Raw genomic sequence first — 23,773 nt, forward strand, 5'->3', positions numbered from 1 at the left:
GGCTTTCAGCGCGGCTCAGCCGAGCCGAGGCATATGCCTTCGGCTCGACTGAGCCGCTCAGCTACGTTCGGGAGCTGTACGGGCTATTGTGAATAGCCCGTACAGCAGCCCTTCGGTTCAACTGAACCAAAGGGGTCCTGGGGCCGAAGCTAGCCGAAGGAACGCCCGAAGCTACGGCTAGATCCTTCGGCTGCTTCGTGAATAGACCCCTAAGTCACTGTAGAATGCAATAGGATGGATGTTGCGCCAGTCCCAAGAATTCTGAGACATGCTATATAAATAAGCTGTTATTGCCTGGTGTGGCATGGCTATGGTGGAGGAGGAAAAAGGGACAGTCACTCTTTTTTCCTCCATTTCTTTCCTTCTTCATCTTCTTACTTTTTCATACCCCTTTAAGTAACCCCTCACATTTTTGCTGGCATACCTAAACTCCCGGATACAAACTTTAAGCTGCATGACGCCAGTGTTCCAACTGAATACGTAGGTTCAACTGGTACATATATAACCTGGGTTTTGGAAAACACCTGTTTGTATATTACATACTTCTTGTTAGTCATTTTTGGGTTACTGTTGAGCAAAATATTTAAATTTATATGTGCAGTTTGTTTGCAAACTGCTCTCCATTCGACATAGACACAAGACTGTACTATTGTTTTTACCATGTCTTTATTGTTAAATTCTTTGAAAGATAAAACTAATAAACTCAGATTTAACTACATTTATGAATTCTGTAGCCATTTGACACGCGGTGAACATTGCAAAAAGCCATTTGACATTATGTAAACATGCAAAATGTGGTTGAAAATGGTAAAAAGCTTAGCTGCTCCAAGTTTATCAAATATTATGAGGGGGGTTAGAGTTTGAGTGAAGACACTTTGGTTGACTTACTAGATGAGTAGATATTGCTCATTTACAAAGTGTATGCTCAAATGGCTTAGTAAATGGGAAGAAGCTGTGTTCGCTTTACTGCTCTTTTAGTAAATTGGTCTCACTGACACCTACCTAAACTTGATTTATAATTTTTGGTGAACTTATACTTGACTAAAAGGCATTTCATTTTAATTGTATTCTGAAGCTCAAGCTTTGACAAACTGGGTAAACATCAGACCTGAAAGTTCTGTAATCAGTATCCTTTTTCAAATGTAAACTAAAACCATGAGCTCACTATATATATATATTTTTTAACAGGTTCAGACATTATTTATCTTGATGGTAAAAGCTCCGTACTGTACCGCTTTCATCAAAAGTCAATGAGCACAACAAAAGATGTAATTTCTCTCAAGTTTAAGTCAATGCAAACTGATGGCATGTTACTTCATGGGGAAGGACGAAATGGAGATCGTATATCATTGGAACTTATAAAAGGAAGACTTTGGTTAATAATTAGCCTAGGTAAGTTTGTATCATGTCCTACAACATTTACATTAATGACACATCTACACAGCTAACCACTAGACCCTTGTGAAATATGACAGTATGTTAAAATGTATCTCTAGGCATAACTTTTTTTTCTTTAGTTTTGGATAGAATTGGGAAGGGTTAAACCTTCTGTCAAGTTTGAATTGCTGTCTGTGTCCACATTAGAAAGATTGACTAATTTATTTGTACTGGTGACCATTGCCACCATAAAAAAGCAAGGGAAATCCAAAAGTTTAAAGTTGTCCCTGCAACAAGAGGTAAAGGGAAATATTTGAACAGGGACACAGGTCTCTGTCTAAGAAAGGAATTCCTCTCACTTTGGGGGTTTACTCTAACTTCTTGTTATGTCTCTGGGTCAGAAAGCAAAGGGGAATTTTCCCAATGGTATACAGAAAGCAAAAAATATTTTGACTGAAGTTATACAAACAGAACAAACCCAGCTGGAAAATTTAATTTAGTGGCAGTGGATTTTTCTTTTTAAATGTCACTTTTGCAGGAATACATCGTACTGGTGCACAACGCCATGTGTAGGTTTAAGGAATCCCTTAAGCATTTTATTAAAAGGATATGTGAGTTTTTAATGTTGCCCTTCAAGCCGTATTAAAAAAAAAAACCTTTATGTATTAGTATATGTCCCACCTCCCATGGCAGTGTCCAGCTACCCATGCCCTTTAAAAAAAAAAGAAACTTGCCATTTGGACATGAAAAAGACCAGAAAAAAATTGCAAGATTTGTCTCTAATAGACTTAATTGGGTTTAGAACCATATTTGTGGTTAGATGATTTTTCACTGGGTTTGGCAAATGTCCACCAAACCAAACTTTTCTTGATTAGCTCATCACTAATCAGCTGCCAGAAAAGTCAATATCCATAGATACCCATTATGTACAAACTGGCCCAGCTAAGGGAATTGGTTCACCTATATAACCTTAATGTGTTAAATCTGCATTTTTCAGTACTATATTTTACCATTAACATTTACTATACAACATTTGGTTCAGAAATAAAGTATAAGATATGCAACCCAAATATGACCCAGAGACAAAGTTCAACTAACCTGAAGTTCATGATTTTGGTGGTAAAAAAACATATAAAAAAACACATGACAATTTATACCCACCAGCATGCAGCAGCTTTAACTATATGGTTATAAAGAGTGACTTGAAAGTAATATAATCAAATAAATGAATACAGAGCTCTATGCTGAAGGCTTGTGTTATTGTGCAAGTTAGCACACACAAATATCACTAAAATTAGAGAAAACAATGTATAAGAGCACATTTTGTGTTTACAGATGTAAATCTGGATACAGACACAGGGCAATGGCACCTTTATGGTGACCTTTATTAACCATATCGCTACCAGGAGTACAAGCAAACAACTTTGGGTGCTGAGATCCACTCTTTACTGCCACTGTACATTTATCCATTGAATGCAGAACTTAAAAATGATTTAATATTTTCACATTTCAGATTTAGACCATGCTGAAGATGACTTTTTATCTATTTATATTTTCTACAATAACATACTAAATTTAGCACTGTAATATCTCATGTTATTGTAAATCTAGTTTAATAGTTTATATTTTCTTCTTTAAGGAAATGTACAGTTTCATACCTTTAACCCTCCTGTTAATGTCACCTTGGGAAGCTTGTTAGATGACCAGCAATGGCATTCAGCTGTCATAGAGCGTTTTGGAAGACAAGTCAATTTCACTGTTGACAAACACGTGCATCATTTCTTCATGAAAGGAGATATTTCTTATTTGGACATTGATTATGAGGTGTGTATTTTGTGTATATTAACATAAAAATTTAGCCATGTACAAATTATTTTACTTCCTAAATTTGCTCTACAAAATGAATTTCTTCCATAATTTCTACATTTTTTCACTATGGGCTATATAATAATTATTTCTTCTGCTAGACTGCATTATCTCATATTTCTGTCTTAAACTTTGCAAATTGTTAAAAGGATTTTGTTTTACATTAAAAACTGAGTCATCCTATATAGTTTGTTAGTTGAGGTGTTTTGCACATTAGGTGTGAAAAAGGGGTGAAATATTGTAATGTCATAAAATATTTTAAGAGCAAGTATACTGTAGGGTTATTGATTGATTTATTTATTCTACTTCTTTAAGTTGCCATTTTTTTGCATGCTTACCTGTGCTTTTTTTCTATTAATTTTTTTTACAAAATACACCTAATAAAATCATTACTATACATTGTATTAATTTTGGTTTATTTTGTAATCACAGTATGCATGATCACGATCACACATAATTTGATTAAAAATCTATCATAAAACATTAAATTATGAAAAACAGCTTTTTTTCTATTTTGTTGCCCTTTTTGGTATTTTTTGTTTATTTTTTTACATTTTTTGGGGTTATCTGTTGATATATAAAGTTTTCTAAATATGATGTCAACTATGCAAAAACTGTCCAGAGGTAGCATGATTAACAACACAACATGGGGGCACATTTTGCACAAAACAGACAAAATGTCATAAAGACAATAATTGTATTTAATTGTTCTTCTATTTTATTATATACAAAAATAATGTATCAATAAATGCAACTGGATGCCTGCTATTATACATTTAGTGCATTTAGCAGCTTTTAGGTTGATTATTAAATGTGAAGCCTTTTCATATATTCTAAAACACTAAAAACATAAATACACTTTAGAAACGGAAACGTGCTTATTGAGACGAAGTATAAAAAACCCCTAGAAAATATGATTAACAAACATATTTATTGATATTAATTATTTAGTAATCAAGATAAACAAAATAATGCATTTATAGCTTTTCTGAGCAACATAAATGACTGTTTGCAACATTTTATGAGAACAACTTATTTCTCATTAATAAACATACTCCATAAATATAAATATATATTCCCTAGATGGTAAATATTCACTAAAATGTCATATTTATTTAGAATTATGTAAATAATAGACAACATTTACTGAATTTTGTTTTGGCTTCATTTTGTTGTTAGCAAAGAAAAAGGAGTAAAGAAAAATCCATTCCACATTCATACCCTACTGCAATGTTAACATCCTTCAATTGAAATCTTCTTTATGCTTTCCACACCTCTGCAGTAGAGCCCAATAGATTTCTATGGTGCTATTTCCCAGATTTGGAGACACCTGTGCGACAGTCCCATAAAAATCTATGGGGAGCTACTGAGCAGGGGAAGCCAGCACATAGACAATTTTCTCTGTGGATGAAAACATTATGGGGTCAATTCACGAAGCTGCCGAAGGATCTGGCCGTAGCTTCGGCCGATCCTTCGGCTAGCTTCAGCCCCAGGACCCCTTCGGTTCAGTAGAACCGAAGGGGTGCTGTACGGGCTATTCACAATAGCGCGTACAGCTCCCGATCATGGCCGAGCCGAACGCATATGCATCGGCTCGGCTGAGCCGCGCTGAAAGCCGAAGCTGGCCGACCGACAGCCTGCTTCTGACAGCTGGGAGGAGCCAGCCATGATCTTACGGCTGGCTCCGGCCACTTGCAGTGAGATCAGCGTCCCTGGTTACCTGCTAACCAGGGACACTGATCTCCAAACAGCTAACTCTCCCTGGCACCCCAGGAGTCTCCTGCTCCCGGCCGCCAAGGAGAGAAACACTGCTGACTCCCAGTTCTCTTCTGTGATTTACAAAATACCTCCACATTATAGAGATGTGAGTATTGCCATCTTAATACATGAAGTGTGTTACTGGCAGGATCACCAGGTAAAAAAAGGGAGAACAAAAAAACTAAAAAAGTTGCAGAAAATAATGCAGCTACGATATGAGGAACTGGTTAGCTGCATCTGTGCTCTTGGGTGTAGATATACTCGAAGATAAGCACCTCACAGGGCAGCAAATGTCAGAATACAGGTAACCTATGATCACTCATACTCAAGCAGTAGTGCCAGTAGTGCCATATAATGCTTAACAGTTAGCATGTACAATTATAATAATTTATATCTGAATTTTCAGATTCTTGTGTACATCCAAATATAACGTTATTTTAACAGCCTACAGTAAGCAGATCAGTTAATGTTGTTTTTTTTATGAGTGGTTGCTATAAGTTACTGCACATTTTGCTCTTTGATATGAAACATGAATATTTATACCTTTTTATTTAAAACTAACTGTACTATGTATGAAATATATTACAAAATAGAGTGTTTTTTGGTGTTTTTTTTGTTATCATGTACACTTCTATTGCATCTCTGAATTATGATTCAGCATTATCAAAACTACTTTTTATAACCCTAAGTAATCACCGCAAACAAATGCCTTTGTTTGAGCTCTTGACATTTGAGCTACAATTTGCTATTGTCAGTTTTGGAAAAGATAAGACCGGCAGCAGCAGCAGATAGTAGAAAAACAGAAACATGTAGAAATCCTGCAAAATACAACAAAAACCATTGATTTTAAGCATTGATAATGTATTTGAAGCCATTTGAAAATAAAACAAAGAACGGCAAACATATTTATAATTTAAAAAAAGGAAGAATGTTTGTTAAGTACAAGGAGGACCTGAAATAGATTGCTGTAATTAAACGCTCAATTAAGAATGTAGCTGCAACATTCTGTAACACACCAAAGAAACTAGCTTAATGGCTATATTGATTTGTCTTTTCTTTCTAAGCTTAGCTTTGGAGGTATCGCCTCACAAGGAAAATCAGCATCACTGCATCAGAAGAATTTTCATGGGTGCTTTGAGAACCTTTATTACAATGGTATGAACATTATTGACTTGACCAAGAGGTATAAACCTCCAATCTATGTTGAGGTAAGATTAAATCGCATATTCTGACTCCAGTTCTTGAAATAGTGATTTATCCCTTCCTGAGACCTTTGTACTTGGTCTGTATATAGCAAATACAGCCACTGCAGTCACTTAAGCTGGGTATACACTATTACATTGTTTTTGTTTAGCTTTTGGGCAAAAAAAATCTAACAGATTCTATTGTTTTTTCAATCAAAAGATGTTAGGCGGAAGCTGGGAGACAGGTCCACCCACTGAGAACATTTTGGCTGGTTTATCTAGAACAGGCCAAAATTCACTCTATGTATAGCCAGCTTTAGCCACCCCACTCAACAGTATGGAGATGTTGAGTTATTATCTAACTAAGAGCAGTAAAACAGAACCATTGTGTACTACTTGAAAGCAAGAAGATGAAGCCTGCATATGTAATAAGCAAATATAACTGCCTTAATGTATATATATATAATTATAACCGATTCCTCACTATAATCTATACTTTTACACAAACATGTAAGAGAAGGAAATGACTCAAATTAAGTAAAATGTGTAATTTTATTCAAGGTAAAAAAACAAACTAAGGGGTAGAATACTTTGTTACTTTAGTGTGCTCTTAGAGGGTTTGTTGTAACTTTTTTCTAACCCTTACAAATGTTTAAAATCATTGCCAAATTGAATTTGGGGTTAATTTCTAAATAATACCTGAGCAGACTAAAATCAAGCATTTTTGCTAGTTTTTACTTTGCATAAACCCCCTTGAACACCCTGGAAATAATACAGAATATTGAGAAAAAAAATAATGCAGACAGTGATTGATTTTTTTTTGGTTCTGTTTATAAATGTTTTCAACATACAATTCACACAATATTCACCCAAGAGTTATACATTTTTATAAATTAATTCAATTGGAAAAATAAATGAGTCCTGAAATTTGTTTGAATCTTGGATTAAAATGTTTGTAAATAGACCTCTTACTCTGTATACAATTGTTTGAAGGCATACAAATTGATAAACTGGAGCTGAGCTGCAAAGTACAATAACATGACATGTTTTTCAGGTTTGTTTACTGGTGAAATAATTTATAATTTCCTTTAAATTTATACTATTTAATACAATTGTGCTCTTGCATTGAATTTTGGAAAACCTACATTGTTAGTGGTTCAATGAGCATTGCTCTTCATGCTATTCATTTAATTTAAATACCTTATATCCTGGTATCATTATATTAGTGTTGACCATGACTGTAAATAATTGATAATTACATACTTTATAGCTTTAACTTTCTTTTTTAACCTCTAGGGAAATATTTCTTTTTCCTGCCAAGAGCCTCCTGTTGTCCCAATTACATTTCTAAATTCAAACAGCTATTTGATCTTGCCTGGATTATCAATACAAGAAGAGGTTATCATCTCTTTTCATTTCCGTACTTGGAACAAGGAAGGCACACTATTTTCAACCAAGCTTAGCTCTGCTCCATTTATTTTTGTAATATATCTTGCTGAAAGAAAGCTTAAAATGAGCCTTTTTAAATATGAAAGGCTGTACTTAGACACAATAACAGGTAAGCATTATATTACCGTCTCCCACCTGACCTGTAATTCAGAAACTGGCAAAGTAGAACTATGGCAAAAACAAACGTGATATACAGTATCTTCTGCATTCTGTCAATAACATTAACCCAGGAGTTTGTTTTTCTGTGTACCCCTTGTTATCTTTCATGTTGATCCTGCCTATAGATCCACTTCCTTTAGCAGGGTGACAATGCTTATCATTCTGCAGTGAAAAAAATTGCTGAATTTTCACCGTGTGAACCGGGTAGTTGTAGATGGATATGTAGTTTTAGATTTAGGTTTTTAGACTTTAAGGTACATTTAAAATATAAACAATTTCCCTAGTGATTAATAGAGTTGGGAAGGGTTAGAATCTTGTGTGGGTTTTATTGCTTTCTTTGTCGCCGCAGGAGAGATTTGCCTTGTTGTCCTGGGGACTATTGTCACATGGGCAGAAGACAAAGGATAATTAAAAATGTTACCGGCTGCAGTGAAAACGTCCCCCTTACTATAGACAGCTTGCTGTTGTGCCTCCAGCACAAGAAGTGAAGGGAAATATCCCCAAATGACACAGACAGCAAAAAAGAAAACTTTGCATGGGGGTTTTAGCTATTGGTTTTGGTTCAGCAGGGGTAGATAACCTTTAAGCTGTTGAAATTGATTTGGATTATGGGAGCTTGGACTTTGTGATTTTTATTTTAACTCAATTGACTTGTGTTTTTTAAGCTAATTAGGTCATTATGTAGTGTACTGTTTTAAGGAGAAAACTTTTGTAAGACTGCTGGTTAGATTAATTCCATTGCAACAAACAATAAGACATAAATGAAAAAGGTTGTACTGACATTTTGGAGCTCAAAACTTAGTAATGAGTCTACAAGACTTGAAAGCTCCAAATGAAGAGGGCACATGAAAGAGTAACAGCATAGTTTCATACACGAGGGTACATACATGAACGAAACAATGTAATGATAATTTGTATAAAAGCATGCCATTTTTGTATATATTGTCATTAACGTACACATTTAAGTGGACCTGAACTCAAAAAGTAAAGATTTACTTTCTTTCAACTAGAAATGTTAATTTTGCCTTGGCAGTATCCTGGCAAATTAAATCCAACCCCTGTATGTAACAAGTGTCTTAAAAAAAGAACATGTGTTCAAAACCAAAACATTATTCTCCATTGGTATTTTATTTGTTAAAGAAATATTGAATATATTCACAGTAAAATACTGCACTGTGTTCTATGTTCTATTCTGGCCATGTTTCTGCAAGACTGGGAGGCACCAAATGGAGATGGAATATTGAACAGTAACAACATAGCTAGCACATACATGATAGTGTTTAATATATAAAAGTATGTTATTCATGTATATAGAGTTGTTAACTAACACGCTAAAGTGAACCTGAACTAAACAAGTGGAAATATGATTTCTTGTAGGGAACATCTAAAAATGGCAATTGTGCCTAAGCAGTGTCCTGGCAAATCTACATTGTGCCTTCATTTACTCCTGACAAAATAGCAGTTCACATCCTGTGCTTTGAGCCTCAGAGCTGTATGTTTGCAGGGTGAGATCACTGCTTCCTGTGACTGCCAGCCTCACAAAATTTGATTTGAGGTGTGGTGATGTCCCTACTGGTCAGTTCATTGCTCTCCTTTCTGGAGCGAAAGCTGTATCTGAGAACTTGCAGATCCTGTGGATCTTTGAATTTTGCAGCTCTTTTGCTGCTTCATAAATATTCCCCACCAATCAGTAGATTAGCAGTAATCAGGGGGCAGCTCTGACACGAGGAAGCAAAACCCTGTTGCTCTACCAAGATGCCCCCACACACAGACACAGCGCAGAACAAGACATGGTAAGTACGTAATGGGGAAAAGATCAGCTACAGGAAGCCTATAGCCAATACTGTTGTTGAGTCCTTTGTCCTTTGTTTGCTTATCTTTTTTGGGGCTCATCATTAACTTAATTTGGTCACTCATTTTGTTTACAATATGTATATAACTGCCACATATTTACTGAAATGGTGCTTGAATTGTTTAAAACAAAATTATATGTATGCCTTGATATGATGAGTAGTTATTTGTCATATGAGTAAATAACATAATGAATTCTGTTGTTTTTAATACAGCTTTTGAATTAAATAATGGACAATGGCATGTTGTTTATCTTGTGATTAAAAGAAACCGTGCAATTTTAACAGTAGACAATGATGCATCTGCAAATCTATATATGCTCCTACCTTTTCAAGTGTCATCTGCAGGAAATTATTACTTTGGAGGTAAGGCATGCCGTTTTTTGTGTTTAGGCACGTAGACTGAAAGACAGATACAAATAGGTATAAATATAAACCTTGTTTGGTGTGTACTAATTAGCAAAAAATATGATGTTTGATAGGCAAGCCTGGCACTGTATACTGGGTGATAGCATATAATGTTGGAGCATTTGTCTCAATTTCACATTGCATCAAAAAGACCTTAAGTAAATCAATGGCCAAGCTATTGAAACTCAAGTATTCACATATACTTAACAAGCAGCACATGATCTATATAGCTGCTGGCACTGAGGAGTAATTCATCTTCAACATTTACAAAAGAAGCTTATTCACTTCTCTCAGCTCACTCTATTCCCATTCCCAGAGCACCTGCTCTGTTTTTACATTGGAGATTAGAAGGCTGGAAGGCTGTTGAGTCACTTCTGGGCAGCCAGGAATAGCTAAACTGGCTTAGACTAGAAATTCAATGCTTTAGCTGTAAATTCTGAGCATTATTTGCTCCACAGTGCCTGCAGTAACAGTGATCAATAAGCATTTGTTTTAAAAAAGCTCATTAACTGCTTGCTAAAAATATGTAAATGTTTAAATGTAATTTGACAAAGTTACACTTTAGGATCTCTCAACAACATTCATATATCTAAAAAGTGGATGCCATTAATACATTTTGTTTATTTATGTTTAGCAATGTTGCTTTTTACTATTAGTTACTTGCTTTCAAGTAGGCATTACTGTTGTAATGAAACATTATTTGTTTTCACTTGTTCCGCTGTCTTTGTTTTCCAGGATGTCCGAATAACAATACTGACCATGTATGTAAAAAGCCTGTTGGTACCTTTTTGGGTTGCATGAAATCAATTTCCATTGGTTCCAGAATTGTGGACCTTATTTTAGTGCAGCAGAGTTTGCTTGGAAATTTTAGTGATTTGCAGATTGATTTATGCGGAATCACTGACAGGTAGGAATATAATCCTTTTAACATCTTATCCATACTGTTTGGCTTATCAATAATATTTTTCCATTTTTTAATCAAATTGTCCAGAATACAAAGCTTTTATCACTGATGTCATTTAAATGATTATTATGTAAACTTTGTTAATGGTTATTATAATGTTCACAATTGCAGTTTATGAGGATGGCAATTGATGCTGTACCAGGAATTCTGGACATTAGACACCAAAATCTCATCATGCAGGACAAAACAGCAAGATAATTTTAAACCCCAGTCCCCCAGAAGAATAGTGTGAGGGCAGGAAGGGATAAATGCAACAGCACAGGAATAACATTTCAGTATATACTGCTGGGGCTGGCAGCATTAACATGCTCCTAAGGCTACAAGTTCACTTATCTGCCTAAATGTGTTAAACAATTGCTCAACTAGCTTTCTTGGGTTAGGCTAGCCATAAAAAAATGGCTCCAAAATATTCCTGGTAAATTAAATCTATTTGGAATGGCACACTTATTGGTTTAATATTAGTTGGTGATACATTAGAGAGGCAAAACCATATGCGCCAACTGGTATAGTAAATAACCCATATTTAGGCAGACTTTTATTAACAAGGTTAAATAGATATGTATATGATTTATTCCAAACGCCGCAGGAGTAGTCACATAAACACACCTAGACCTGAGGATTCTTGGACAAAAGAAGTAGCTTAATCAGCAATATACATTTATTGGAAGGGTTAACTATTTACAAACAACACACAAAACACTATTTACAAGACAATGTACACTGGCGAAAAAGGGAGCACATGGCTTGGTAACTATACGTTATATCTCCTCCTTTCTGTATAGTGACTACCAAATGTACATGGGGTGCAACCTGATTGGAGGATCAAAATAAGGTTCCTGTTTACAACCCATGTGAGATGGAATAAGCATACAAAATAATGGCCAGGCCTTTGAAGAACACTTTGGTACAACAACAAAGTAAACTCTTGGCTTATAGAATCTCTGCAAAATGTAAAATATACTCAACCACACAAAGAAGAAGGAATCACCAGATTCATATTACAGACTAGTAAAGCTTTCAGCCACTTATGATTTTACTGATCCGAGCAAAGAAATAAAGCCACAAATTAAACAAAGCTGTTCATCATCTTCACTGCACAGATGGAGACAGAAAAAATTAAAATCTGACATTCTAAAATGAACTAACATATGTAAGATATTAATACCAACAGAAGATCAGGCTACTGGCATAGAACAGGTGCAACAACAGTGCACAGTGACTGATGTTAAACTGTACGACTAAATTAAATCAAAAGAGGTTCAAATTTTAATAAATACATATAATTCTAATTTAGTACTGTTATAAAGAAAAATGTTTATGTACAGACATGCTGCTCCTGACAGCTTGCAGGTGGAAAATAGATAATCAAATGTTAAGGGAAGGAAACCCTGAAGAGTCATATAAAGTAGACCACCCAGGGGATTGTATTCCCAAATCAAAAACTAGTCCTCAGGGTTGGGGGTTACGGTAGACATTCCTGAAAAAAGAGACTTCTTCAAAAAACAGCACATAGAAATGGAGTGAATTTAAAATGCCTGTTGTATTTGGACAAATTTACGGGAATTCGGACGCATCTGAATTTCCGAATGAAACAAATGCCGAATGAAAAAAAACAAATCCAAATTTTCCCTAATGAAAATTAAAATGCATTCAAATGTCCTAATTCTATTCAAACTGTTGTTATTGTTTGAAATAAAAGAAAAAAGCAAGCACTCCTCCTCGTAATCCATACCAGTCCCTTTGATAAATGGGGCATCCAGATGTTGTCCCCCCCCTACATGAATGAGTAAGGGGTAGTTGTTAAAGTAAATACAAATGGTAAGTAAAAACACTACACAGGTTTTTGACAAATCCTTAATTAAAAACCAAAAACAAAAACATTTCCCACAATGTCAATCCAGTGTGGATAAGGTCATCCAGTGATGTAAATCATCTTGATCCTATAATTTTCTCTCTCAGGTCCTGCTCAGTGGATTGACAGCAGGCAGTGGGCGGAGCAATAGCCATCCTGCTATTGGCTATTGAAATTTGAATTAGCCAATGGCAGGATGGCTATTGCTGCTGCAGAGTGGCTGGCCCGAGAGATAAAGTTCTGTCAGGTCCACTCCTCTCAATTTATTTATATAATAGTTTTTTCTACTCTATGTATTAAATTACTATATTTTAAAAGAGAACTATGGGGTTAAGGCTTTTCCCCATAGTTCTCCTTAGGGTAACGGGAGGACACAAACTAGCGTCCCCCTAGGCTCAGTATACCGCGAGCTGTAGCTCGCGGTATACTGAGACGCCGCAGCTGAAGCAGATCCCGACATTTATGCCGGGATCCGCCCAGCTGAGTGACTGACAGCTGGCGCTGCCTAGCTAAAGGCAGAGCCAGCTGTACCCGCCCCCTCCCCCGTCCATTCCGCCAGTCAGCGCTGGTGGATCGGAGCAGGAAGGGGGGAATCCAGCCCCTCCCCTGTCACGGCAGTTCTCCTTAGGGTAACGGGAGGACACAAACTAGCGTCCTCCCGTCACCCTAGGCTCAGTATACCGCGAGCTGTAGCTGCTCGCGGTATACTGAGACGCCGCAGCTGAAGCGGATCCCGACAATTGTGCCGGGATCCGCCCAGCTGCGTGACTGATAGCTGGCTCTTCCTATCCAGAGGCAGAGCCAGCTGTACCCGCCCCCTCCAGTCAGCGCTGGTGGATCGGGGAGGGGGGAATCCAGCCCCTCCCCCGTCACGGCTGAGAGCAGTGACAGGATCGGGAGGTGAGCGAACGCCGGTATGTGTCCTCTCACCTCCCGTTCTACTGAGCCGACCTGTGACAGTCTCATTGTCACAGGTCGGCTAGAACTATGAGGTGAGTGAAAAGCACTCACCTCATAGTTCTCCTTTAAACTAGCAGCCAAAACCACTAATGTGAATAACACAAAAGTTACTTATAAAACAGTTACAAAGTGTCTGTTGGTGCTCCAGTAAGAGTCAACTAGTCTCTGAAAGGATCGCAACTCTGACTTTACAGAAAACAAAGAACACTGACAGATCCCAGCCAACAGATACTCTTATTATTTACTTTGCTGGAAGACCTGATCCACACTGGATTACTACAATTATTTTGAGAGTAAAAGCATTTATGTAGGCCAAAAATAATACAAATCACATAGATCATTTTAAGACAGATGGCGGACGTAGAAGTAACAATAATAGACTAAGAATGTGATTCTGTGAACATACAAACAAGATGGTGTATCAGTATGAAACTAAGGAAACCTTGAGATAAGCGAAAGTCATATAATAACAAGGTGGATAGTACACTACAGACAGGAAATGGGAAAATAGATGGAAAAAAAAGATTAAATGAAAAGACTCATCATTAGGGGTTGATTTACAGCCCTTCTGCCCAGCATAAAGCACTGGGACACAGCATTACCACCACTTGATGATGCTAAGAAACATAGGCAGGCTTATAAATTAGCCCCTATATCATAGTCAGGGCTTGAAAAATCCATTCGTCCGTGACGAGAGGACGGTGGAGCCCAACGAGCAGCTTCCCGGGAGCTTTACAGTCAAGCTGCCGTTGTCGGTCCCGAGATCCGCTGTGCCCGATGCGGACCGGCACGGCTCTATGACAGGAGATCAAAGGGAGTTCAGTATACGAACTCCCTTTGATCTCCTCTCAGTCCCCGCATGCAGGAAGTGATGTATATAACATCACCTCCTGCATTCAGTGTCACTCTCCAGCTAGAGAAGCCGATGAAGCCGATCTCTGCTTCATCAGCTTCCCTGGAGGTCCTTAGGTGACATTAGGGGTCTTGGAGACCCCTGATGTCTCCATAAAGAGGACCTGTCATGCAAATTGGCTATCCCATAGGGGGATTCTTAGCCCCCACATGTAATAACAATAAAGTTGTGTGTGTGTAAAAAAAAAAAAAGTTATACAAAAATGAAAGATTCATTAAAAAAATAAAGAAGCATAACATTTAAAAAAACATTTTTTTTAAGTCCCCGCCCCCCACATACACGCGCATATATGCGTCAGGTGCGCCTACGTGCCGCACATGTTGCATATTGCCGCAAACGGAGTGAGAGCAATAATTTTAGAGCCATTAAGGCCGGGTTCACACCTGGGCGTTTTACAGTGCTGATCAACGCGCTGTAAAACGCCCAGCAAATGAAAAAAAAAAATACCCCCCCCCCGTGGTGATTATATACCTCCAAAAGAAAGCTCTATCTGTCCCCAAACTTTTTTAACATAAATTGCAAGGCTATAGTCCGGTCATGCTGACTGGTGACATTTTTGACTGACTGATGAGACACTATCAAATTTTTCAAGCCCTGATCATAGTGATATAATAAAGTTTAAGTGAAAGAGCCTATGCCAACCCACCATTATGTTCAAGACTTTATCTTTTTAAACTGTCAGCCTAGAAAATTGTGTTTGTTTATATGTATGTACAACACATACATGATTTGATTATCTAAATATATTTTTAAAAATCTGATAGTTTGATAGCAAAATGTAAATGTCAGGCAAATTATTTGTATTGCTATTATGCAAAATCACGTCTGGTGATTATATTCTCAGGTCCAGATGGTATTGTTCTTTGTCAGTTGTTTTAGTGGTTCAGTGAAGGAAATACAATTAGGTATGTGGAGCTGTAACAGTAATTGGCCATTCCCTTGCAAACTTGTTATATCCTGAGGAAATTATGGTGCACTCACTTTGATAACGGTTTGAATTTTCCTAAAACTTCAACATTTCCTTGTTAAATTCACATCAGTGTTAAGAGTAAGCTTTTGCCGTGGAGCCTTTGGATTACTTGTAAAGACATTCATGGACACTGCTGAGACATAACAGTGATATTGCGGCAATAAAACTGATTCAGTTTGTTCCAAATCTATGTACACCACTTTCTTAACGTTGCCAATTAACAAAGGTTCTCTGAATAAAAAAACCCAGAATCATAGCATGCACAGAATCACAACAAAGCCCTTTTTATGGTTCATCATGTTCTCTAGTCAGATATATGTCTGCAAATATTGTAGTCAATTGTTAAACTGTCTAAAAACAGCTTTGCGAGGCATGATAATCCATATATAACCAGCATAATTCAATCATTTCAGTTTAAATATTACTAGTAAGAGTGCCATCAGCATTCATTTTGTTGTTTTACTTTTAATTCTATACACAGCGGGTCATCAGTGACAAAATATATAACAAAGTCACACACAGGGCTGCCCCCAAGCCTAGCCAGTTCTGTTATCAAACAAAATGTTATTGCTTTGTTTTAACTATTTATAACTTACAAGTTCAGACTGATAACTATCCTTAGTACAAATTAAGGAAAACATATTCTTCATGTAAAAATTAAAGTTGACATTATATATAGGCAGAGAGATATTACACATGCAGCAGTCTCACAGTATGCTGTAGATTTTAGATACTTAACAGACCAGTCAGTGCAGATCACTCCCTTTATTTTTCAGTCATTTTGCAAGTGTGATATTTTCTGTTATATGTTCTGTGCTTGCCATCTGGAGACAGAAAAAATATATATTTTCTTTAAAAATTAAATGACCTGGCAACCATCTTTGTTCAGGTATTTGCATCATGATCTGATCTCTTCCCTGTAAAGCTGTTAAAGTGTAAATGGGCAAAGTTAGAAATCACACACATACTGTACACTACCAGTTAAACGTTTTAGAACACCTCCATGTTTCCAGTTTTTATTAAAATGTAAGCAGTTCAAGTCCAGTGAATAACCTGAAATGGTACAAAGATAAGTTATAAACTGCCAGAGGTGAAAAAAAGTTTAGGTTAACAATAGCTGAAAAATAATGAACATTTCAGAGTTATACAAAAATGGCTTTTTCAGGGAAGTAGTCAGTTAACAGCTCACAGTAAATAAACAACTCACATTAAGTAAATTAAGTCTTGAAAGTTGATGCTAACAATTCCCAAAGGTGTCCCAACTTTATTGATTTCTCACAAGCCCTCGGTCTGTATAAAAGCAGTGTTGGAACAGACTGTGCTACTACAACCTCTTAAGCAAAATTTGGACAGTATTGTACTGCAGGAAGTAGTATATTGCTCTCAAAATGGTGAGAAAAAGGAAATTAAAGGAATATTAGATAGACCATTATAACCCTTAAAAGTGTAGGTCTTTCCTTTAGAGAAATAGCAAAGAAAGCCAAGATGTAAGTGAGTACAGTTTCCAACATCATCAATAGGCACTTGGAAACTGGAGGAAACTTTGACACAACAGAGTCAGAAGACAAGTTTCTCAGAGTCAACAGCTTGCGTGACAGGCTGCTCACAGGACAACAGCTTAATGCACAGCTTAACACTGATCTATGTAAGCAAGTCTTAAGGGTCTATTCACGAAGCTGCCGAAGGATCTAGCCGTAGCTTCGGCTGATCCTTCGGCTAGCTTCGGCCCCAGGACCCCTTCAGTTCAGTAGAACAGAAGGGGGCTGTATGGGCTATTCACAATAGCCCATACAGCTCCCGAACGTGGCCGAGCGGCTCAGTCGAACGCATATGCATCTGCTCGGCTGAGCCGTGCTAAAAGCCGAAGCTGGCTGAGCAGCCGACCGACAGCCTACTTCTGACAGCTGGGCGGAGCCATCGCTCCGTGTCAGAATAAAGAAAAAAAAGAATCAGCAGTGTTTCTCTCCTGGGCGGCCGGGAGCGGGAGGCTCCCAGAGCGCCCAGGAGAGTTTTTTTTTTCCTTTTTTTTTTGGACGGCAGCAGAGCCGCCGGACAATAGGAAACTATTGGGTGGAGTTAGCTGTTACTGCTAGCTCCGCACAATCGTTTTCTATTTACTTTTTTAACTTTTTAAACTATCTTTCTGTTCTGCTCGGTCCCTCTGAGGGACTGAGCAGAACAGCCGAGCCGAATGCCGCTCAGCGGCATTCGGCTATTCACTCACTGCTGTTCGGCATCTATTAGAATAGGCTGAACAGCAGTGAGTAGCCTGCCGGATGTTCGGCTCAGCCGATCCAGATGTTGGATCAGCTGAGTCGAACTCCTTCTGCTCCTTCACTCAGTGAATAGACCCCTTAGTTTCAACTGTGAAGGTTTGTCAGTTTAAATGGTAGTAAGAAAGCCATTGCTAAGATGGCAAAATAAGAAAAAGAGGCTTGCCTGGGCCATGAACCACTGCCAGTGGACTTCTGAAGACTGGAAGGTCTTATGGACCAATTAATCAAAATTTGAGATCTTTGGATCATCATGCAGGGTTTTTGTACACCGTCAAGTAGACAAAACGATGGTTCCTTGCTGTGTGACACCAACTGTCAAAAATGGAGGAGGAAGTGTGATGGTCTGGGGCTCTTTGTCCTGGATCCAGAGTCGGCGACTTGCACAGAGTGAGTGGCACGCTGAACCAAAACTACTACCACAGCATTTTACAATGCCATGCAATACCCTCTGATGTACGTCTAGTTGGTCTGCCAAAAAAGAATAAGACGGTAGGCTTCAAATAATGGAATGGCCAGACCTAAACCCCTTCAATCTGGTTTGAGATGAACTGGACAGAAGGGTGAAAGCAAAAGCATTTGTAGGAACATCTGCAATAGTGTTGGGAAGAACTTCTAAAAATATTTGATTGCCGTTGTAAAAAGGATGCCACAAGTGTGTTCGGCTGTTATATCTGTAAAAAGTGTCTACTTTGATAAATCAAAAATTTAGATTACAATTAAAGAAAATGGAAAATTATTTCATGAATTGTTTATTTTTCAGAGTACAGTGAGACATTAAACTGCATACTTTGCAATAAAAACTGGAGAAATGGGGGTGTTCTAAAACTTTTGACCAGTAGTGTGTGTACAGTATATATCTCATACCTTCCAACTGTCACTCATTTGGAGCCCAATCTAGTTGTCCCTCTTTCCTCCTGTGTTGTCCCTCTTTTAAAAAAAATTCTGTCACAGGGTGACATTGCTGTTCATTTTGCAGTGAAATTGCACAGCATTATTGTCTGTCTGTTCACACGGTAGTCTTAGATGGATGGACACATTAATTCCCAAATCTAGCTAACACCAGTTTTTTTTTGGGAAAAAATGTTTTCGCCATAAGAATAAAAGCTGACCATTATAAGCATCTAAGGTCCTAAGAGCTTGGCCTGTTATAGTAATCTGATGTGGATCTAGTGACAGAATCAGGTTTAAAATGAGTGCAGAGAGGGGTTAAATCCTTTATCAAGTTTTTTTCGCTTTTTGTGTGATCATTGTCACTGAGACAGAAGATTAGGACAAATCCAAAATGTTTTTGTTACCAAAGCAAGAGGTGAGGGAAAATCCTTGAATGTTCTTGTGACAGTTCTCTAATTTGGGAATTCCATTCACTTTGGAGAGATTTAATTTCATTTCCTGTAGTTTCATATTTCATCAATATCAGTGAAAGCATAGGAGCTGAGTTACTAAAGAGGGAAGCTGTTCCTTTAGGTAAGTGAATGTTCACTTTCATGGTGTATCTTCATTTTGCAAGTGTATAATAGTAAATATAATGAACCTGCTTTTACTTGTGCAATGGAAATAGTTTTTTGTTAGTACATAATTGTATTAGGGAAGCTAACACAACTTTCATTGATTTACTAAGTTCTTAAGGGATCATGCACATGGGCACACATACGCTTGCATTTGCAGCACCCAGGAGCTCCAGCTGCTGTGTTTTTCTGTTCATAGGCCTGCCTGTACATGGAAATGCTGTATGCATGGGCACAAGCATGTGTAAATTCCGTTACCAGCATTTACATGCGTACACCTGCATTGAGAGCTTTCTGTCTATACAAGCCTATGGAGAGAAAAATGCAGCAGCTGGAACTCCGGGGTGCCATAAATAAAGGACTATTTTAAGCTGAATACCTATATGCCGGCACTTTCACCTTTGTGCATGATCCCTTATTGTGGTGGCTGCATTAAGTTTCCTTTTTGATGCTTTTCACTTTATTTTCACCTGGTGACCCTACCAGTAACACATGTCCTGTCATATCCTGACAGCACTCACCAAACTGTATCTATGGAGGAGCAGTATTGTCATCCTGGGATAATAGCTCAGGAAGCAGATAACATCATTTGAGATCTCAGTGCAGCTTGCAGAAAATTCACTTAGCTTAAAAAAAGAAAACAAAAAATAGATTCCTAACATTACAGTATAAAAATGCAGGCTATATAATATCTTGCAGTTTATTTCTATACGCTAGATGCAATGCTTGCAAGTAAAATGAAATAATCAATATCTATACATTAATATCTGTTACTCATATCTATCTGTGACAAAATATGTATTTGATGTGTATAATGAAGTACCATGAATGAAATAACATGAGCTTAGATGCCAGTGCATTGTGGTCGGAAACTCATTACAGTAAAAGGGTTTGTGGTGTCACCCTTAGGAAGGGCCTGACTAGCTTGATTAATAGCTCTCATGCTAGCATCCAAACCTGCACTCCCTGCTAATGGCATCACCAAATGTTAACTTAGAATGCAGACCTCTCTCACATAAATCAAAAATGCCACATGGAGAAATCGAATTTGTACTATCCTTTAATACATTCCTGTGGATGTGTATGAAACATAAAAAAGGCAAGATATAGTTTCAGTGAGCTTGAAATATTGTTTTCCAAATATTATACACCTAGAACATGTAAATTGCACACATCTATTCACGATTAATGGAGGTCATGACTGATGAATGCATATATGAATTCATATATGTTAATGGCACAAATCTTAGTTTATTTTTAACAGGAAATGTAACATAAAAGAGGAACATGTACACTAGAGATGAGAATAGGTATCCGTAGAAATTAGATTCAGACCCATCATTCACGAATTGAGAACCAAAAGTTTCCTTGTATGCGAACATGCCTAACAGCTCAAAAATGTTTATTTTTTAAACTATCTTTGGGATCTGGGTCCAAGGTAGGTAGAGGAGGTGCCCAATATGGGTTCTTTAAATCGGAGGCCACAGAAAGGTGGCCAAGGAACAGAGTATTTGCCCTCTATATAGTAGTACCTGAAGAAGCTGTATGGTGGGTGAAAAAGGTTATACTATTTGGACTATACTCCTTCCTTCTTTCCAGGTATCCCACTGCACATGATGGGAGGCAGGGGACAGACATTTAGTCGGGAGCTGTGACTCTTGACTTCAGACAGGAAAACTACTGGGACCAGAATCCAGCCTGGAGAACATCGGGGTTAATTGTAGGAAGGAATTTGGTTTTCAGCTATACAGACTAATTTATTTCTTTGTTGTCTGTGCACCATTCCTGCATGTCCAGTAAAGCAAGTATAAAGCAAGTTTAAGGCAGCACAATTGCAGCCAGCCAGTATTTGTGATTTCTTGCATTGACTTACTGCACTGTATAAAGGTGGACCTATCAGTAAGTTTTCACATCTGCAATCAACTACTGGAATTACACCATATATAACATTATGATTTTGTTTTTAATTTTTATTAAAGCTGTGTCTTTTATCATTAGAAAGCAGTTATTGAACTTTTGGCTAGGCAGAAAAGAAGAATCAGGAAGAATTGTATCATTCTACTGTAGACTAAAAAAAATTCCCATTGTCCCACAGTCATCACTCTGACTATAACTTTGTAACAAGTTGCAAGGTTATAGTAGGAGGCTGATCTGCGCTAGACTTCATTTAAGAAACTCTGATGCTGAAATATAAAATAAAGAAAGCACCTGTAAAAAAAGACACTCTTTCCTTATTGTCCTGAAGCACGCTTGTAGAATCTTTGCTCCACTGCAGAGCAAAGCCACTCAAAAAATCATCACAGAAGTGTGTTGGATACCTGCATCTCCTGATGTGTTCTGTGGTTCCTTTGAATTATGTACAAAGATAAAGGACCTGGTACTATAGATGATTTGGAAGTGATAAGGGTACAAAACCGATCTTGTAACATTGAAAAAATCTGCAACAGATAATGTTTCTTTTCATTAGTGAGTAAAACCATTAGCGCGTATCTTTAAAAACAGAAGAAAAAAACGGCAAAATGTCACTTGCTCACCACATATACGTACATTGTTTTTGTTAGCGGCAAGGAATTTACCAACACAGTTTAGTTATAAATTCTTGTTCTTGCATTGTAATGCAAATTATTAATGATTAAACATGCACTGGCTTCTGACTGTTTGTATGAAGGGAGATGCTTGTGTTCATTCTGGACTAGGAGTGATTCACCATTGACTGAAAAATGTGTTTTGTGACTTTTTTGTAACCTGCTTCCTCTTAAGACTCACTTTTTTCTCTAAGCTGCTAACGTGAACCTTAGTCAGTGCTTGACACCATTCTATTGCAAGTTTAGCTTTCTTTTTTACTTCTTGGTACAGTTTTCTTAGCTTAACACATCAATAATATCCTTATGACCTTAAAGTGAGTTGAAAATTGCTTTTTCTCTTCATCCTATGTTTACACTAAATCTCCCTTGACTTTTATTAGATCCCTAAACCAACTTTTCAACTCGGAGAAATCTGTTTTAACACAGTTCAGCCCTTAGGAAAAAGAGTTTGTCCTTGAAATCTCTTCTTAATTATATTGCAAAGGCCCAATAAAATAGATTTATCCATTTAACTGAAAAATATAAATTATAGCTCTCGTTTTTTTACAAAATGTAACAGTTTTTATGGTGCTCAGCAAGTGCCATGTTTTGTAAGGCAGGCAGATATTTAAAAAAAGAAATTGAAGCTATTTTTTTTAAAGGAAGGCTGATTGCAAAAAAAGCAAGTCATGTAATTCTTAAAATTAGTTAGAAGTAAGAATATAAGTTTGATAACCATCTCAGTTATGAGATCATCTCATAACTCCTCTGAAATACTATGGACACGTTCATGGTGTCCACAGCAATGGACAAGTCAATTTTCCAGAGAAATTGTAGCAAAGCAGAGAATTGTGTTTCAATTTTGTAATATATATTCATACATCCAGTCCCATAACCCCATAATTTGGTTCCTATACCCCTAGGTTGTGTGGATACCCCTGGTTAGGAATCCCTAAGTTCCTAACCAGCTTGCTAGGAATATTTCTTGTAGTTTGCAATACACCGGCATTGGTTCCTATACATAATTAGGATATATCGTCATATAAAATATTTTCCTACTCGGAGTGCATTTACATAGGAAATAATCCAAGGAAGGGTTTTTTTCAAATTCCCATAATCAGCTAAAACAAATATTGGTTGAACATGAGAAACGAAAATTGTAGTAAATGTCTTGGGAATAAGACTGTTGTGAATAAAGTAAGTGAGGCAGGAAAGTGACGCCTGGCTGCACATTTTGATTTCTCTGTGCTAAATGACCAGGAATAAAATGTGTTATAGAGGTTGTCCAAAAATAAAATATTTTGCTACTAGGAGTGCACTTATATAGGAAAAATTATGAGGAAGGGGTTTTCTTTTCAAATTAAATGTAAAATATTCTCCTACCAGGAATGCACTACTTAAATCCCTAGTAGGTATTTTTGTAACATATCTTTTACTTACATATCCTTGAGACACCCGTGTTCTATAGACATACTGTTCTTTTATTGTTCCTAGAACTGTAATAAAAAGACAGTGGGGCTTATTTATATTATTATTCAAATGTAGGCTTGTATAATACCATTATGTGAGGGCTTTGTATTTTAATTGGCTTCAATATATGGCCACTAGGATTCACATTATTTGACAAGAATACCTAAGAAATAGCCATTACAGAATATTGCACATTAAGCAAAGAACAGAACTTCGAATAAGGCTACTGCAGCAATGAAGCAATTCAA

The 23,773-nt window shown here is 37.1% G+C and overlaps 1 protein-coding gene across 1 annotated transcript in view; it reads left to right on the forward strand.

Annotated features, from left to right (window-relative positions):
* The window catches only part of LOC108795995 (contactin-associated protein-like 4), a 282,214-nt gene that overhangs the window by 168,378 nt on the left and 90,063 nt on the right, over positions 1–23,773 (forward strand). Inside the window, exons 9-14 of the mRNA XM_018567358.1 lie at positions 1,189–1,392; positions 3,017–3,201; positions 6,066–6,209; positions 7,482–7,743; positions 9,860–10,009; positions 10,787–10,958. Of these exons, the coding sequence (XP_018422860.1) occupies positions 1,189–1,392; positions 3,017–3,201; positions 6,066–6,209; positions 7,482–7,743; positions 9,860–10,009; positions 10,787–10,958 (1,117 nt within the window). The remainder of the gene's footprint in view (positions 1–1,188; positions 1,393–3,016; positions 3,202–6,065; positions 6,210–7,481; positions 7,744–9,859; positions 10,010–10,786; positions 10,959–23,773) is intronic.

Source organism: Nanorana parkeri, unplaced genomic scaffold, assembly GCF_000935625.1.
Source record: "Nanorana parkeri isolate BGI_ZX_2015 unplaced genomic scaffold, ASM93562v1 scaffold1036, whole genome shotgun sequence".
In the NCBI taxonomy this organism is placed as follows: Eukaryota; Metazoa; Chordata; class Amphibia; order Anura; family Dicroglossidae; genus Nanorana; species Nanorana parkeri.